The sequence below is a fragment of the Salvelinus namaycush genome, chromosome 4 (genome assembly GCF_016432855.1).
Source record: "Salvelinus namaycush isolate Seneca chromosome 4, SaNama_1.0, whole genome shotgun sequence".
Lineage (NCBI taxonomy): Eukaryota > Metazoa > Chordata > Actinopteri > Salmoniformes > Salmonidae > Salvelinus > Salvelinus namaycush.
In genome coordinates this window covers 76,972,678-76,992,421 of record NC_052310.1, presented here as the reverse complement: position 1 = coordinate 76,992,421, position 19,744 = coordinate 76,972,678, and the positions used below count along the sequence as shown (strand labels likewise).

At 44.5% G+C, this 19,744-nt stretch overlaps 1 protein-coding gene across 1 annotated transcript in view; it reads right to left on the bottom strand.

Annotated features, from left to right (window-relative positions):
* The window catches only part of LOC120046834 (protein sidekick-2-like), a 200,304-nt gene that overhangs the window by 6,875 nt on the left and 173,685 nt on the right, over positions 1 to 19,744 (bottom strand). The window contains exon 43 of the mRNA XM_038992381.1: positions 11,509 to 11,641. Within this exon, the coding sequence (XP_038848309.1) occupies positions 11,509 to 11,641 (133 nt within the window). The remainder of the gene's footprint in view (positions 1 to 11,508; positions 11,642 to 19,744) is intronic.

Here is a 19,744-nt window from a genome sequence, read left to right as displayed (position 1 = left end):
AATATGTCAGAAATCACATCTGACCTAGTTGTTCTAGAGACAAAACTCTTAAAACCAAGAGATGGAGACAAAACTTTCAACATCCAGAGATAGAGACAAAACTCTCAACACCCAGAGATAAAGACTTCACAGAAGACTACTAGACTTTTCAGGAGACTACTAGACTTCTTATTAGACTACTAGACTTCTTAGGAGTCTCCTAGACTTCTCAAGAGACTACCAGACTTCTCAAGAGACTACCAGACTTCTCAAGAGACTACCAGACTTCTCAGGAGACTACTAGACTTTTCAGAAGACTACTAGACTTCTCAGGAGACTCCTAGACTTACTTCTCAGGAGACTCCTAGACTTACTTCTCTGGAGACTCCTAGACTTACTTCTCTGGAGACTCCTAGACTTACTTCTCTGGAGACTACTAGACTTCTCTGGAGACTACTAGACTTCTCAGGAGATTAGCAGACTTCCCAGGAGGCTCCTAGACATCTCAGGAGACTCCTAGACTTCTCTGGAATTTCCTAAACTTCTCTGGAGACTCCTAGACATCTCTGGAGACTACTAGACTTCTCGGGAGACTCATAAACTTCCCAGGAGACTCATAAACTTCCCAGGAGACTACTAGACTTCTCAGGAGACTCCTTGCCCTTGTATAGATGGTCTGTTGGGGCCAGAGTGGAAAGCATTGTGGAGTCTTTAGTGCTGTTCTATCCATCAAACATTGTGAACTTTATCTTGGGACTTGAGGTTGTAAGAACCCCCCATAACCCCTCCATAACCCTACACCCCATAACCAAGAGAGTTGGGGAGAGAAGGAGTGAGAGAGAGAGCGAGATACAGAGAGAGTGAAAGAGAAGGTGAGAGAGGATGAGAGAGAGAGAGATACAGAGAGAGGAGGGAGAGAGGAAGAGAGAGAACACTGTACATCGTTACAACACTGTGTATAGACATTGTGACATTTGAAATGTCTCTATTCCTTTGAAACTTTTCTGAGTGTAATGTTTACTGTTCATTTGTGATCGTTTTTTTTCACTTTGTTGATCTATTTCACTTGCTTTGGTAATGTAAACAATTTCACACTCATCATTGTTACAGTGAACACAGCAGGAACCCCAAGCAGCAGGTAAACACTCGGACAGTACAGAGGGAGGGGGAGTGTGTGTGTTTGTTTGTTTGAGTGTGTATTTGTTTGAGAGCATGTGTGTGTGTGCACGCGTGCGCTTGTCGTATGTGTATGTGTGTCTGGTGCGTGTGTACCTGTGTAAATATGATTTTAAAAAACATATTGAGTCCCTTGCGAAATCCCCTAAAATCCAGCTGTACATCATTTGAGACAGGGATTTAGTGTGACTAGGCAGTTCTAATCCCCCTCTGCACACGCAGCAACTGCTGTTGTTTATGATGAACTAATCAGACAGATGTGACAGATTTTGCTCTGGGCTTTTTATCATGTCTTAAATGTCTAACATAACATGCATTTGTGAATATTATGTCATGAATTATAGTCAATCATTATCAGGTATTTCCTCTTTGTTTAAATATTTTTTTTTTAATTTTTTTTCTGCATTTCACTAAGACTCTAGCTAGCATTACTCAAAGCCTGTTCTATTTTTCCTTGGTTCCAGGAAGTGACATCATATGACTTAATGGTGTTTCCAAAAATGCTACAGATGAACCCTCGGAGCAGTTCCAGTCGAAACAATCCTCTGTGTTGTCATGGGAGACAACCATAACACAGCAGACATGTTTCTCTCTGTGGTGTCTAGGTCTGCGCTCCAGCAGCCGGACACATCGTTCAGATACTGTATGTTCTTTCATCTCCCATGATGAAGCAACACACGGCTGAGCCCCAAATGGCATCCTATTTACTCTTTAGTGCACTACTGACAAGGGCCCATAGGGCACCATAAAGGGCACTATGCTATAGGGCACTATGCCATTTGGGACGCACACACTATCTTCAACCTCCCATCGACTCAGATGAGCTCACTCCATTCTCAACTGCTGATTTCTATCCAGAGTGTCACACACACAAACACACAGTGACACTGACAAAACAAGCTGTATAAGGACACACTGTCTACTGGCTTCTAAAGAGTGTGTCTTGTCTACCTGCTGCTAGCCCAGGTACAGTTGTGGTGGTGGCCCGGTTGCCTCAACAACCCCGCATTAACTTCTTCTTCTAAATCCCTTCTTAACTTCTTATGGCTGAAGGGGCAGTATTGAGTAGCTTGGATGAAAGGTGCACAGAGGTGCCCAGAGTAAACGGCCTGCTCCTATGTCATAGTTGCTAATATATGCATATTATTATTAGTATTGGATAGAAAACACTGAAGTTTCTAAAACTGTTTGAATTATGTCTGTGAATATAACAGAATTCATATGGCAGGCAAAAACCTGAGAAGTTCCACTTCCTGTTTGGATATTTTCTGGCAGTGCCAGATTTTCAACCAAGCTCTCATTGAAAATACAGAGAGATATGGATGGGTTTTCACTTCCTACGGCTTCCACTAGATGTCAACAGTCAATAGAACTTTGTCTGATGACTCTAATATGAAGGGGGGCCGAAGGAGACAGGAATGAGTAATCACTTCCATGAGGTGCCCACGCATTGAACTGGCGCGTTCATGTGAGAGGGAGCTCCGTTCCATCGGTCAATTGAAGTCGATGTAATTCTCCAGTTGGAACGTTATTCAAGATGTATGTTAACAACGTTCTAAAGATTGATTCAGTACATCGTTTGACATGTTTCTACTAACTGTAACGGAACTTTTGGACATTTCGTCACGTTATAGTGGACGCGCTTTTGAGACTTTGGTTAGGGAGTTTGGTAAACAATTCGAAAGTAGCTAATTGGACATAAATAACGGACATTATCGAACAAATCAAGCATTTATTGTGGACCTGGGATTCCTAGGACTGCATTCTGATGAAGTTCATCAAAGGTAAGGAAACATTTATCATGTATTTTCTGGTTTCTGTTGAGTCCAACATGGCGGCTAATTTGGCTATTGTTCTGAGCTCCGTCTCAGATTATTGCATGGTTTATTTTTCCGTAAAGTTTTTTAGAAATCTGACACAGCGGTTGCATTAAGGAGAGGTATATCTATAATTCCATGTGTATAACTTGTATTATCATCTACATTTATGATGAGTATTTCTGTTGAAACAATGTGGCTATGCAAAATCACTTTTTTTTTTGCAACTAGTGAATCTAACGCGCCAATGTAAACTCTGATTTTTTTATATAAATATGAACTTTATCAAACAAAACATGCATATATTGTGTAACATGAAGTCCTATGAGTGTCATCTGATGAAGATAATCAAAGGTTAGTGATTAATTTTATCTTTATTTCTGGTTTTTGTGAAAGCTATCTTTCGCTGGAAAAATGGCTGTGCTTATTGTGGTTTTGTGGTGACCTAACATAATCGTTTGTAGTGCTTTCGCTGAAAAGCATATTTGAAATCGGACACTTTGGTGGGATTAACAACAAGATTACCTTTAAAATGATATAAGACACATGAATGTCTGAGGAATTTTAATTATGTGTCATGACTTCCGCCGAGGTCGACCCTTCTCCTTGTTCGGGTGGTGTTCTGCGGTCGACGTCACAGGCTTTCTAGTCACCACCGATCCAATTTTCAGTTTTGTTTTGTTTTGTCTGTATTACACACACCTGGTTTCAATTCCCCTATCATGTTCCCTATTTAACCCTCTGGCATACATTTCTGTTCTGTTCGTGATTGTTTGTTTCGTTAGTGGTTTTCGTTGGTGCATGTGTGTTTGTTATATTCCCATTGAGGAATTTTTGCTTGTATTTTGAGTAAATGCCGTTGTTTTGCTCAACACCTGTGTCCTGCGCTTGACTCCGCTACATCTCTGCACACAAACCCTGACAGAATCACGGACCTCTTCAAATGGAGTCAGCAGGTGCAGCCAGCCCTTCTCTCCCAGTAGAGGAGCAAGTCCAACAGCACGCGACCATGATACACAGTCTAGGGACAGCCATGGATCACGTGCTGCAGACAATGGACAGATGGGAGAGAGGAGGTCTTCCGATCAATCATACCCCATCACCTCCGCCCGCACCTCAACCTACACCGATGTCCACCCCTCCATCGTCAGGACCCAGTGGGATTCGGCTCTCGCTCCCAGGAGCGTATGACGGAACAGCAGCCGGGTGCCAGGGGTTCCTACTACAGCTAGAGCTCTACCTGGCGGCTGTTCATCCGTCCCCTTCGGGACGCGAGAGGGTGGGCGCCCTCATCTCCTGTCTGACTGGTAAAGCCCTGGAGTGGGCCAACGCCATCTGGGGAAGGGAAGGCCTAACTCTGGATGACTATGAGGACTTCTCTCGCCGCTTCCGGGCAGTCTTTGATCATCCACCTGAAGGGAGAGCGGCGGGAGAGCGATTGTTCCATCTAAGACAGGGGATGAGGAGCGCTCAAGAGTTCGCACTGGACTTCAGAACTCTGGCAGCTGGTGCGGGATGGAATGAGCGGGCCCTGATCGATCACTACAGGTGTAGTTTACGAGAGGACGTTCGTAGGGAGCTAGCCTGCAGGGACACCACTCTCAACCTGGACCAGCTGGTGGACTTATCTATCCGGCTGGATAACCTGTTGGCCTCCCGCGGACGTCTAGATCGCGGTCCGCCCGTTCCATTACCCAGCACCTTGGATCCAACACCTATGGAGTTAGGAGGGGCTGCTATGAGGGGGACCGGAGGGGGGACCATTCCCTGCACCAACTGTGGCCGCAGAGGGCACACTGCTGGTCGGTGCTGGGGTGTTTCTCCTGGAAGTCGAGGTAGCAGGCGGAGCACTGGTGGGTCATCCCAGGTGAGTAGGCACAAAACTCACTCAGAGCCCCCTGTTGTACACATGTTGTTACCCATAGAATTTCCTGAGTTTTCCCCGCATCCCCAGCATAAGGCGCTAGTAGATTCAGGCGCAGCTGGGAACTTTATTGACCGCTCTTTGGCACATAGATTAGGGATCCCTATTGTTCCTGTTGATGTTCCCTTCTCTGTGCATGCCTTAGATAGTCGTCCTTTGGGGTCGGGGCTGATTGGGGAGGTCACAGCGCCCATAGCTATGAGAACGCAGGGGGATCACGAGGAGAGAATTAGTCTCTTTTTGATCGACTCTTTCCTGTTGTGTTGGGTCTTCCCTGGTTGGCCTCTCATGATCCGATTATTTCGTGGCAACAGAGGGCTCTCAAGGGATGGTCCTGTCAGTGTTCAGGGAGGTGTGTAGGTGTTTCCTTAGGTGCCACTACGGTGGAAAGTCCAAACCAGGTTTCCACCATGCACATTCCCCCAGAATATGCCGATTTGGCACTCGCCTCCTGTAAAAAGAAGGCGACTCAATTACCACCCCATCGACCGGGGGATTGTGCGATAGATCTCTTGGTAGACGCTGCACTTCCCAGGAGTCACGTGTATCCTTTGTCACAGGAGGAGACGGTGGCTATGGAGACATATGTCACCGAATCTCTGGGACAGGGATACATTCAGTCTTCCATCTCACCTGTCTCCTCAAGTTTTTTCTTTGTGAAGAAGAAGGATGGAGGTTTGTGCCCGTGTATTGATTATCGAGGTTTAAATAAGATCACGGTAAAATACAGTTACCCGCTACCACTCATAGCCAGTATGACCGAGTCATTACACGGGGCGCGCTTCTTCACAAAATTGGACCTCAGGAGCGCTTACAACCTGGTGCGTATCAAGGGGGGAGATGAGTGGAAGACAGCATTTAGCACCACTTCTGGGCATTATGAGTACCTCGTCATGCCGTACGAGTTAATGAATGCTCCATCAGTCTTCCAATCCTTTGTAGATGAGATTTTCAGGGACCTGCACGGGCAGGGTGTAGTGGTGTATATAGATGACATTCTAATATACTCCGCTACACGCGCCGAGCATGTGTCCCTAGTGCGCAGGGTGCTTGATCGACTGTTGGAGCATGACCTGTACGTCAAGGCTGAGAAATGTCTGTTCTTCCAACAGTCCATCTCCTTCCTAGGGTAACGCTTTTCAGCGTCAGGGGTAGAGATGGAGAATGACCGCATTTCAGCCGTGCGTAATTGGCCGACTCCAACCACGGTAAAGGAGGTGCAGCGGTTTTTAGGGTTTGCCAACTACTACCAGAGATTTATCCGGGGTTTTGGTCAGGTAGCGGCTCCCATTACCTCACTGCTGAAGGGGGGACCGGTGTGACTGCAGTGGACAGCTGGGGCGGACAGGGCTTTTGGTCACCTGAAGGCTCTGTTTACCTCGGCTCCCGTGCTGGCTCATCCTGATCCTTCCTTAGCATTCATAGTTGAGGTGGACGCGTCCGAGGCAGGGATAGGGGCTGTGCTGTCTCAGGGCTCGGGTACGCCACTAAAGCTCCGCCCCTGTGCATTCTTTTCGAAGAAGCTCAGCCCAGCGGAGCGAAACTATGATGTGGGGGACCGGGAGATGCTGGCTGTTGTCATGGCTCTGAAAGCGTGGAGACATTGGCTTGAGGGGGCTAGACACCCTTTTCTCATTTGGACTGACCACCGCAATCTGGAGTACATCCGGGCGGCGAGGAGAATGAACCCTCGCCAGGCAAGGTGGGCCATGTTTTTCACCCGTTTTGATTTCACCCTTTCCTACAAACCAGGTTCCCAGAACGTTAAGGCAGACGCACTGTCCCGGCTGTATGATACAGAGGAGAGGTCCTCAGATCCCACTCCCATCATTCCAGCCTCTCGCCTGGTGGCACCGGTGGTATGGGAGGTGGACGCGGACATCGAACGGGCGTCACATTCAGAGCCCATTCCACCTGACTGTCCAGCTGGGCGTATGTACGTTCCGTTTGATGTCCGCGATCGTTTGATCTGTTGGGCTCATACGTCACCCTCCTCTGGTCATCCTGGTATCGGTCGGACGGTGCGCTGCCTTTCTGGGAAGTACTGGTGGCCCACTTTAGCTAAGGACGTGCGGGTTTATGTTTCCTCCTGTTCGGTATGTGCACAGTGCAAGGCACCTAGACATCTGCCCAGAGGGAAATTACAACCCCTTCCCGTTCCACAGCGACCATGGTCACACCTATCGGTGGATTTCGTGACGGATCTTCCCCCGTCGCGGGGTAACACCACGATCCTGGTCGTTGTGGATCGGTTTTCTAAGTCCTGCCGTCTCCTTCCTTTGCCCGGTCTCCCTACGGCTCTACAAACTGCGGAGGCTCTGTTCACCCATGTATTCCGGCACTACGGGGTGCCTGAGGATATAGTTTCTGATCGGGGTCAATTTACATCTAGAGTCTGGAGGGCGTTTATGGAACGCCTGGGGATCTCGGTCAGCCTTACCTCAGGTTTCCACCCCGAGAGTAACGGGCAGGTGGAAAGAGTAAACCAGGATGTGGGTAGGTTTCTGAGGTCCTATTGCCAGGACCGGCCGGGGGAGTGGGCAGCTTACATCCCCTGGGCGGAGATGGCCCAAAACTCCCTCCGCCACTCCTCTACCAACCTATCACCTTTTCAGTGTGTGCTGGGTTATCAGCCGGTCCTGGCACCATGGCATCAGAGCCAGATTGAGGCTCCTGATTGAGGAGGCAAAAGGCGAGTGCCGACCGCCACCGCAGTAAGGCCCCGGTGTATGCACCGGGAGATCGGGTCTGGCTCTCGACCCGAAACCTGCCCCTTCACCTGCCCTGCCGGAAGCTGGGTCCGCGGTTTGTGGGGCCATTTAAAACTTCTTGCCACTAGGGGGGTGCCATTTCGACATAGTACAAATTCGTTTCCAAATTAAACTGCCTCGTACTCAATTCTTGCTCGTACAATATGCATATTATTATTACTATTGGATAGAAAACACTCTCTAGTTTCTAAAACCGTTTGAATTATGTCTGTGGGTGAAACAGAACTGGACTTAGAGCAATTTCCCTATGTGGAGTTGAGAATGCAGAATTTTCCAACCTGTTCTCCGACCTGTTTATAAATCTGCCTGTCTTCTATTGGTTGAGATGCACTGCATACGCCTTCCTCTGGGTGTCAGCGAATAGAGGGCCTTGAAATGGAGTCTCTAGGCAGAGCTGAAAGTCTATAAATTGATTGGAAACGAGGTGTATCGTTCTTTTCCCCTTCGCTCTGACGCACTGAGGACCTTGGAACGTTCTTTTGGAAACATCGGTTATAGATCTTACACATTTCCGGCTGTGTTTTTATTCGATATAGGCTTTAAAGACATCATAATCTTGTTATTTTGAACCGAATTATATCAGTTTATGTCAGTATATTGCGATTTTTGGGTATTTATTTTCTTGGCGCTGTAGGAAGTTGGGTATCTCTCTCTCTCAAGCTAATGTTTACTGCTAATTGCAACGTGGAAGACGACGTTCTCCAACCTAGCAACGATTCTTTTGGACAAAGGACACCTATCCCAAGATTCTGATGAGAGTTCATCGAAAAGTAAGAACTATTTATGCTGATAATTCATTGTTCTGTTGAAAAATGTCAAATGCATAAGACGCCATTTCTTGCAGTGTAGCCTTGCGTTATCGCACCCTGTATTGCACAGTAACGTTAATTTTAAAAATGTAATTCAGCGATTGCATTAAGAACTAATTTGTCTTTCAATTGCTGTCCAACCTGTATTTTTTTAGTCAAGTTTATGAATAGTTTTCGATAAGAATAGGCGCCTTTCCAAGATGGCGCCGGACAGATTGCTTGACGTTATGGACACTATTCTCATTGTATAAACACGATTTGTGCCGCTAAATATGCACATTTTCGAACAAACTCTATATGAATTGTGTAATATGATGTTACAGGACTGTCATCTGAAGAATTCTGAGAAGGTTAGTGAAAAAATTAATATATTTTGGTGGTTTATACGTTATCGCTCTTTTTGCCTTGAATCAATGCTGGGGTGATGTTTGCTATTGTGGTAGCTACTATAACGCTATATTGTGTTTTCGCTGTAAAACACTTAGAAAATCTGAAATATTGTCTTGATTCACAAGATCTGTGTCTTTCATCTGCTGCACGCTGTGTATTTTTAAGAAATGTTTTATGATGAGTAATTAGCTAATACACGATGGTCTCTGTAGTTATTCTAGTCGCTTTGGTGAGAGTTGGGATGGTGGCTGCAATGGTAAACTATGATTTATACCTGAAATATGCACATTTTTCTAACAAAACATATGCTATACAATAAATATGTTATCAGACTGTCATCTGATGAGGTTGTTTCTTGGTTAGTGGCTATTTATATCTTTATTTGGCCGAATTTGTGATAGCTACTGATGGAGTAAAAAAATGGTGGAGTAAGAAAAGTGGTGTCTTTTGCTAACGTGGTTAGCTAATAGATTTACATATTGTGTCTTCCCTGTAAAACATTTTAAAAATCAGAAATGATGGCTTTATTCACAAGATGTGTATCTTTCATTTGGTGTCTTGGACTTGTGATTTCATGAACATTTTATTATATGATATCCCTGTGGCTTTAGGCTAGGCTATGCTAGTCAGCTTTTTTGATGGGGGGGATCCCGGATCCGGGTTTGGGAGGTGTTAGAGGTTAAAGTCCTGAGGAGACTGAACGAGGTTTGTTATAGGTTACAACTCCCATCACATTAACCCCTCGTTCCATGTGTCTCTCCTCAGGCCGGTGGTGGCTGGTCCGCTCCAGCAGTCTGAGGTACGGGAGGTTCCTCCGCCCCCTCTTGACATCGAGGGGGTCCCGGTGTATACCGTACGAGCCATCATGGACTCAAGGCGTCGGGCGAGGGGCCTTCAGTACCTCGTGGAGTGGGAGGGGTACGGCCCGGAGGAGAGATGTTGGGTACCGATGGAGGACATTCTAGATCCTTCAATGTTACAAGAGTTTCACCGTCTCCACCCGGATCGCCCTGCACCTCGTCCTCCGGGTCGTCCCCGAGGCCGGTGTCGTCGCGCTGCTGGAGCCGCGCTTCAAAGGGGGGGTACTGTCACGACTTCCGCCGAGGTCGGCCCTTCTCCTTGTTCGGGTGAACAACATCTTTCTAGTCACCACCGATCCATTTTTCAGTTTCGTTTTGTTTTGTCTGTATTACACACACCTGGTTTCAATTCCCCTATCATGTTCCCTATTTAACCCTCTGGCATACATTTCTGTTCTGTCAGTGATTGTTTGTTTCGTTAGTGGTTTTCGTTGGTGCATGTGTGTTTGTTATATTCCCATTGAGGAATTTTTGCTTGTATTGAGTAAACGCCGTTGTTTTGCTCAACACCTGTGTCCTGCGCTTGACTCCGCTACATCTCTGCACACAATCCTGACATTATGAGATTTCTGTTGTTTGAATTTGGCGCCCTGCACTATCACTGGCTGTTGTCATATCGATCCCGGTAGCGGGATTGCAGCCATGGAGGACAATAGCCAACTTATACCTGCCAGTGGAGGACTGAACTGGAGGCCCATAGGGCTTAATGGAGACAACCCCTGCCACAACCCAACACTGAGCAGAGCTGATAGCCTGATGTTGTCTGTCTGTCTGTCTGTCTGTCTGTCTGTCTGTCTGTCTGTCTGTCTGTCTGTCTGTCTGTCTGTCTGTCTGTCTGTCTGTCTGTCTGTCTGTCTGTCTGTCTGTCTGTCTGTCTGTCTGTCTGTCTGTCTGTCTGTCTGTCTGTCTGTCTGTCTGTCTGTCTGTCTGTCTGCGCGCGCGAGAGCTAAGCTGATAGCCTGGAGATATCCGCTCAATAAAACTTCAAAAGGGACATCACGTTACTGGTCACCTGTAGATTAGACCACTGGTGATGATATGGTTGTGCTTTGAGAAGGGATGGCAGGGTAACCACAAGAACAGAGAAGAGGAAAACAGCAACAAGAGGATCAGTATAGACAAATTAAAAGAAAGAAAAATATAATTGGAGAGAGAGAGAGAGAGAGAGAGAGCGAGAGAGAGAGAGATCCAGTTCATTGATGAGAGCTGTTTATTGGGCCCCAGCCCCCCTGTTTATTGGGCCCCAGCCCCCCTGTCTGTTCCTCTGATTCAGCAGATGCCAACACAGCAAACTGGGATGTAAGGGGCATTATGGGTAACGGTGACCCAAAACGAGGACGGGGCTGTGGAAGGAATCCTGCCTGGGCCTGAGAACGCAGCAGACCCTCCAGTCTGTGTGCGTATGTGTTTGTGTGCGCGTGTGTGAGCATCCTCTGTGCTTGATTCCGACCACCACCAGAGCTGGGCACTGGCTACTGTCCTTACTCACAGAGCTGCCTCCAGCTCAGCCTGACTGCCCCATAGAGACCAGGAGAGACACGGGACACATTCCCCATCTAAACCCTATTATATCAATGCCCTGAGTGTCTGCTTACACTCCGGGTGGAATTTTCAGCTGTCCTTCCCCAATCCTAACCTTAACCACTAGGGGGGAAATAAAAAAACTGACCACAGATCAGCATCTATGGCATAGCATCAATGTAAAGGTGAGGTGCAGTGGGATCCAATACGTTGACAGACAGTGAGATGGGAGACGTTAAGGGGAGTACATACTGTCGGTACCTTAGAGTCTGATATCTCAGATGGTTTCTCTGTCAGGCTGCTGCTCTCAGCCTGGATCAGATCGTTGTACTTGGTGGTGCTCAAATCCTCATCAGAGTAGTTGAGACTGCCTGGGCTGGGCCGAGGAGGAGACCTGAGGAGACAGGACAATATAGAGAGATAAAGATACACTGAGTGGACAAAACATTAAGAACACCTGTTCTTTCCATGACATAGACTAACCAGGTGAATCCAGGTGAAAGCTATGATCCCTTATTGAGGTCACGTGTGAAATCCACTTCAATCAGTGTAGATGAAGGGTAGGAGAAAGGTTATAGAAGGATTTGTAAGCCTTGAGACAATTGAGACATGTATTATGTGTGCCATTCAAAGGGTGAATGGACAAGACAAAACATTTAAGTGCTGCTGGGTTTTTCACGCTCAACAGTTTCCAGTGTGTCTCAATAATGTTCCACCATCAAAAGGACATCCAGCCAACTTGACACAACTGTGGGAAGCGTTGGAGTCAACATGGGCCAGCATCCCTGTGGAACGCTTTCGACACGTTGTAGAATCTATGCCCCGACAAATTGAGGCTCTTCTGAAGGCAAAAGGGGGTGCAACTCAATATTAGGAAGGTGTTCTTAATGTTTTGTACACTTAGTGTATAATTACATAACATAACATTCTAATGACATTTCTATGGCAAGGACAGAGCCATTGGCAGTCCTATCACAACATTGGCATTATGTTATCAATGTTATGTTATGTGGCTAATGCACAACATTGGCATTCAAATGAGTTACACTAATATGATAAAATAATAAAGGAATTCTAGTTACAGTACACTTTACAGAAAGACCCTCTACATAAACAACTTGTATGAAATCACTGAGAAACCCCATTCACACAGTAGAGTGACATGGCAGAGAAACTGTATGAAAGGAACCAGGAAAACAGCTGAAGGATACACACTGATCAGTCAAAATGTACTGAACTGTCTCCACGCATTTACCAATAGTGGTATAGAAAGGGATAGAAGAGAAGGTGCCCTCTAGTATTTGTTGGAGACAGATTGGCAGTGTGTTTGTGTGGTGGTGGGGATGTGGCCGTGGGGTATGGAGAGGGAGGGGGGGGGGGGGTTGTTATCATGATCAGGGAACAGCCATGAGATCCCAGCATGTCTATTGTCAGTATTCCCTGAGATGATCTCTTCTGATGAAACACTATGTGGGCTGTCTGTGGAATGCCATTACAGTTAGCCTTGTGACTGACTCATACATTCAACCCTTGTAGAGTGGAGGAGCTCACTGCATAGGCAGAAATCCCATGCAGTCTCAGATAGGAAGGCTCTGGTTGTGTAGATTAGGTTATGTTCAATCCCCATGCAGTCTCAGATAGGAAGGCTCTGGTTGTGTAGATTAGGTTATGTTCAATCCCCATGCAGTCTCAGATAGGAAGGCTCTGGTTGTGTAGATTAGGTTATGTTCAATCCCCATGCAGTCTCAGATAGGAAGGCTCTGGTTGTGTTCACTTTATTGTAAAGGTTATCAACATACATATACATAACAAGATGCATTTAAGAGCCAACAGCCATGTTTCAGGGAGCGTAGGTGACACTTTCAAAACCTCTCCATTCAGAGATACGTGTGGAGTGTGGAGGTTTACAAGGAGTGAGAGAGGGTATTTATAAGTATGGAGTGAGAGAGGGTATTTATAAGTATGGAGTGAGAGAGGGTATTTATGAGTATGGAGTAAGAGAGGGGAGTAAGAGAGGGTATTTATGAGTATGGAGTGAGAAAGGGTATTTATGAGTATCAAGTAAGAGAGGGTATTTATGAGTATGGAGTAAGAGAGGGTATTTATGAGTATGGAGTGAGAAAGGGTATTTATAAGTATGGAGTGAGAGAGGGTATTTATGAGTATGGAGTGAGAGAGGGTATTTATGAGTATGGAGTGAGAAAGGGTATTTATGAGTATGGAGTGAGAAAGGGTATTTATGAGTATGGAGTGAGAGAGGGTATTTATGAGTATGGAGTAAGAGAGGGTATTTATGAGTATGGAGTGAGAAAGGGTATTTATGAGTATCAAGTAAGAGAGGGTATTTATGAGTATGGAGTAAGAGAGGGTATTTATGAGTATGGAGTGAGAAAGGGTATTTATAAGTATGGAGTGAGAGAGGGTATTTATGAGTATGGAGTGAGAGAGGGTATTTATGAGTATGGAGTGAGAGAGGGTATTTATGAGTATGGAGTAAGAGAGGGTATTTATGAGTATGGAGTAAGAGAGGGTATTTATGAGTATGGAGTGAGAAAGGGTATTTATGAGTATCAAGTAAGAGAGGGTATTTATGAGTATGGAGTAAGAGAGGGTATTTATGAGTATGGAGTGAGAAAGGGTATTTATAAGTATGGAGTGAGAGAGGGTATTTATGAGTATGGAGTGAGAGAGGGTATTTATGAGTATGGAGTGAGAAAGGGTATTTATGAGTATGGAGTGAGAAAGGGTATTTATGAGTATGGAGTCAGAGAGGGTATTTATGAGTATGGAGTGAGAAAGGGTATTTATGAGTATGGAGTGAGAAAGGGTATTTATGAGTATGGAGTGAGAAAGGGTATTTATGAGTATGGAGTGAGAGAGGGTATTTATGAGTATGGAGTGAGAGAGGGTATTTATGAGTATGGAGTGAGAAAGGGTATTTATAAGTATGGAGTGAGAGAGGGTATTTATGAGTATGGAGTGAGAAAGGGTATTTATGAGTATGGAGTGAGAGAGGGTATTTATGAGTATGGAGTGAGAAAGGGTATTTATGAGTATGGAGTAAGAGAGGGTATTTATGAGTATGGAGTGAGTGAACACGTGTAGTGGGCAGGGTCAAGGGGAGGTATTGAGAATGCTATGAGAGAGAAGGGGAAAGAGCGAGACCTCACAACATCCACAAGTGGTGCACTCAGAACAGCTCTCTCAAAACACTCAAGGTTCTTCTTAGAACTTGGTGAAAAAAATGTTTTTGCATTCTATATAAGTTCGTCCACATTTTCCTCCCTCTGTCCCTATAAGCCAGTTAAACAATCAGACATCCGTTTATGCTGATTGGCCTTGGTTGGGAGAGCCTCTCTCGATCTCTCTCCTCTCTCTCCACACTGTCACTGAAGGGCCTGAAAACCAACTTAATTTTTTCCACAAATATTTATATTTTAGGTTGAGTGCATTCCTAAATCCCAACGTTTGAAACTTTCATGAGAAAGAAATTTGGAGAAGAGAGCGTGAGATTATCATATTACTTATTTTTTACCTTTATTTAACTAGGCAAGTCAGTTAAGAACAAATTCATATTTTCAAGACGGCCTAGGAACAGTGGGTTAACTAGCCCAACGCTCTAACCACTAGACTACCCTGCCGCCTCATCATGAGCGTGTTGCTGATCAATTTGAACTAAACCACAAAAACCTTTAGGGCAATCACGGAGAGAGCTGTAATTCAATTACTAATAATATTGTTAATAATTTATAACAAGACTACATTTAATACACTTAAACTTGGATGCAGGAGAGAAACACACACAATGGAAAGTTAACGTATTATTGCCATTTTCTATCTCTACTGTGTCTCGGTTATGAAACACGAAACATTAAAATGGGATATGAAGGTTATGAGGAACAATACCACTGCTGCGGCGGTTTGTGCATCGCTGATTATTTGGACGAATCACGATTTCAAGTGAGTGCACATACACCTGGTGTCTTTCGGAAGGGGAGGGGTTCATTTGGCCCATAGATGACAGTTAGTAAATCCTTGATCCTAGAACCTCCTCCACTGTGACCTTGCAGACAGCTGTTCTAGAAAGAGGAGTACACGCAGTCACTAATGAAGGACAGCATCGTTTGATAAGCGATAGAATTTGCAAACCTACATCTCTCTCCTTGCTCCTCCAGATAAGATCATGTTGAGCTAGCTCTGGTCATTATTTCACTTGGTCCCCACGGCCCCTCAATTTTAGGGCTCCCAAGTGACACAACGCTCTAAGGCACTACATCTCAGTGCTAGAGGTGTCCCTACAGACCGTGGTTCGATCCCGGGCTGTATCACAACCAGCTGTGATCGGGATTCCCATAGGGCGGCGCACAATTTAGAAGAAAGTTCTACAGTATTAGTGAAAGTGTGATTAATATATGTGGATGATTTTGTTCCTGTAGTGTTTGTAAACACCCCAATAGGTTGATTAATAACCTGAACCAGATTGCAGGCACTAGTTACAGTGAGAAGCTTCCTCTTGAGCGGACAGCTTGATGACAAACCAGTCAATATTCAGGTCCCCACGAAAGTAGACCTTTCTGTTTACATCACATACACTATCAAGCATTTCACACATATTAGATACTGACTGTAAGCACATGGTGGCCTATAGCAACACCCCAAAAGAAAAGGCTTTAGATGTGCCAAGTGAACCTGCAACCACAAAACTTCAATAACACTTGACATATGATCTTCTCTATTCATTACAGGAATATGGCTCTGAATATATACAGCAACACCTCCCCATAAGCATTTCTGTCTCTTTTATATATGTTATATTGCTACTGCTGTATTATCAAATGAATTATCTAAGTGTGTTACAGAAATGGCTAATATATGAATGTTATCTGATGTTAGCAAGTTACTGATTTCATGAACCATATTTCTAAGGCTACATATATTAATATGGGTTATTTCAGCACTTTCCTGGGTAGCTTATTATAAATAGACATAATATGGAAAAGAGCAAACAACCTACCCAACCTCTAGTGGTCCTGGGCTAATCTCACACAGCAGACTTCACAGCAACTTTCAGAGACACATTGGACTGGTTCCACCATTGTGTCTTCTGTGAGAAGGGACTAGTTGTGGCAGGGATGGCCCCTCTATGGGCAGACAAAGGGTTAAGGAGTGAATGTGAAGAAAATGTTATTGCTGGCCCTGTGAGAGATTATGATAAACTGCCTGTTTAAAAATTCAGAGGAAGCTCCACTAAACAGGCCCACTCCTCCCATCATTCCCTTCTCTCTCCCCCTCCCTCTCTCCCTCACTTAACTCTGATGCTCATTCACTGTTGAGTGAGTGAGGTGTGAATTATTTAAAAAATTTCCGGCATAAAGAGGGGGTAGTAGCACCCTCATCAGCCCCGTAATCCAGTCTAGGAGTAGTAGGTTGGTTGGTGTGTAGTGAATGCCGAAAGGGGTGTAATCCACCCTCACCCCCCCCTCTGCTCCCCTCCTCGGGCCTGTGGGACTCATTAACAATGACTGCAGTTGCGTTCCACAGCTTTGTGAACTCCGGGAGTGCTTCAAGCTCCTTTAACTCATACCCTCATTCCTTCCTTAATCGCTCTTGGCCAAAGGCCACTTTCCACTGGGCACAGACGTAACTTCAGTGTCTAGTTTTGATTTACATTTGGTTAAGATGTCAACTAACGTGAATTCAACGTGAAATCAACAAAACATTTCACCACGTCAATAAATGTAGGTTAATAGTTATGTGATTCAATGCCATCACATTAAATTTTTTGGTTGAAATGACGTGGAAACATTGATTCAACCAGTTTTTTCCCAATGGGTTATCACCAGTGGTGTGAAGTACTTACGTAAAAATACTTAAAAGTACTACTTAAGTAGATTTTTGGGGGAAATCTGTAGTACTATTTATATTTTGGACAAATTTTACTTTTACTTCACTAGATTCCCAAATAAAATCATGTACTTTTTTTCTCCATACATTTTCCCTTACACCTAAAAGTACTTGTTACATTTTGAATGGTTAGCAGAACAGGAAAATTGTCTCATTCACACACTTATCAAGAGAACATCCCTGGTCATGTCACAACTTCTGCCGAAGTCGGTTCCTCTCCTTGTTCGGGCGGTGTTCGGCGGTAGACGTCACCGGTCTTCTAGCCATCGCCGATCCATTTTTCATGTTCCATTTGTTTTGTCTGATTGTCACACTCACCTGGTTTCAATTCCCTAATTACATGTTGTATATGTTCCCTCTGTTTCCCCCATGTCCTTGTCGGGAATTGTTCATTGTAAGTACGAGTGCCTTTTGTGACTGGTGCAAGACGGGTTTTGTGCCCATGTGTTTTTTTGTTATTTTTGTAAGCCGGGAGTTATGTGCATTAAACGGCTCCGGCCATTTACCAAGTTCTGCTCTACTGCGTTTGACTTCCATGCCACCAGTTACGCACCCCTTGACTTGTCATCCTTACTGCCTCTGATCTGGCGGACTCACTAAACACATGCTTCATTTGTAAATTATGTCTGAGTGTTGGAGCATGCCCTTGGCTTTTCGTACATGTAAAAAACAAGAAAATGGTGCCGCCTGGTTTGCCTAATATAAGGAATTTCAAAAGATGTATACTTTTACTTTTGATACTTAAGTATATTTAAAACCAAATACTTTTAGACTTTTACTCAAGTAGTATTTTACTGGGTGACTAGTCATTTTACTTGAGTCATTTTCTATTAAGGTATCTTTACTTTATCTCAAGTATGACAATTGGGTACTTTTTCCACCACTGGTTATCACTGAAGATGTAAACACACTGGCTCAAATAAGGCAACATCCGTTTCCATCCTCTCTCTCTCTAGGAAATACTGAGGATCTTCAACCTTCCAATAAGTTAAGACACTGTTATTCAGAGGAGCTAGCCAACAACACAGCTAACACAATCACTTCAAACTGAAGCTGGAATGACTGCAAACTAGCAACACTTCGTTTCGTTGTACCTTTTTTCAATTGACATTTCTTTGTAAATATACATAAGAATTGTGCCAGCTGATTCATGATTTTAACTGGCTGAGAAACGCTGCCTCCGGACTCTTAACACATTCATTACTATGGGACAGCTGGAGATCTAATTTGAATATTGGAACAATGTTGCAAATGTCGTAGAGACAGACAGCAAGGTTTATACAAATCTCCACTGTTGAAAACTAAATGTTAGTCTAAAAGAAATGTGAGATAATGTCTTGATGCTTTTTATAGTGGAGGTCAAGTTCATAAATTGCCTGCCTGGGCTGATGAGACAGTGGATTGCACAGTCAGATGGAACAGAGTTAATAGGCATTTTAACATCATAGATTTAGCAGGTGGTAATTTGTGGAATAGACACCGGCTGGAATGCAGTTTTAACCAATCAGCATTCATCACCTCGGCAGTGGGGAGTTCAAAGATATCTGAGGTGCATCTTAGCATTCCTCCTCTCACACATAATCTCACCCCCTGGCTACATGGCTGCTCTTCAAAGTCCAATGCACCTTTGATCCTTCCCCAAGGGCAAGCAAACACACACACACACACACACACACACACACACACACACACACACACACACACACACACACACACACACACACACACACACACACACACACACACACACACACACACACACACACACACACACACACTTACCTCCTGGGGTATGAAATACAGGACTAATTCCCCTGGGCACAGCATCACAGCATCAGACAGAGGGCACTTGGCTTTCCAGCTGGTTCTTATGAGCTTGATCACCCAGTCAGTCCCAAATGGCACCCTATTCCCTATTTAGTGCACATATTTTGACCAGAGTCTATAAAACTCTGGTCAAAAGTAGTGCAATATGGAATAAATTGCCATTTGGGACGCTCACACAGTCAGTCAGTCAGTCAGTCCCACACACCTTAATGCTATCTCCTCTAATTTAATACCATGCCGCTGGCACAAGTACACACACACTTACACACTCCACACAGAGCTAAATGCAGTGAGCAGTAGAGCAGGAACTCCCAATATGTCGCAATGCTGTGGTTAATCCTAATTTACTGTATGGTAGTACACAGAGCCAAACAGTAAAATGCTGTGGTTAATCCTAACTTACTGTATGGTAATACACAGAGCCAAACATTAATATGCTGTGATTAATCCTAATTTACTGTATGGTAATACACAGAGCCAAACATTAATATGCTGTGATTAATCCTAATTTACTGTATGGTAATACACAGAGCCAAACATTAATATGCTGTGATTAATCCTAATTTACTGTATGGTAATACACAGAGCCAAACATTAATATGCTGTGATTAATCCTAATTTACTGTATGGTAGTACACAGAGCCAAACATTAATATGCTGTGATTAATCCTAATTTACTGTATGGTAATACACAGAGCCAAACATTAATATGCTGTGATTAATCCTAATTTACTGTATGGTAGTACACAGAGCCAAACATTAATAT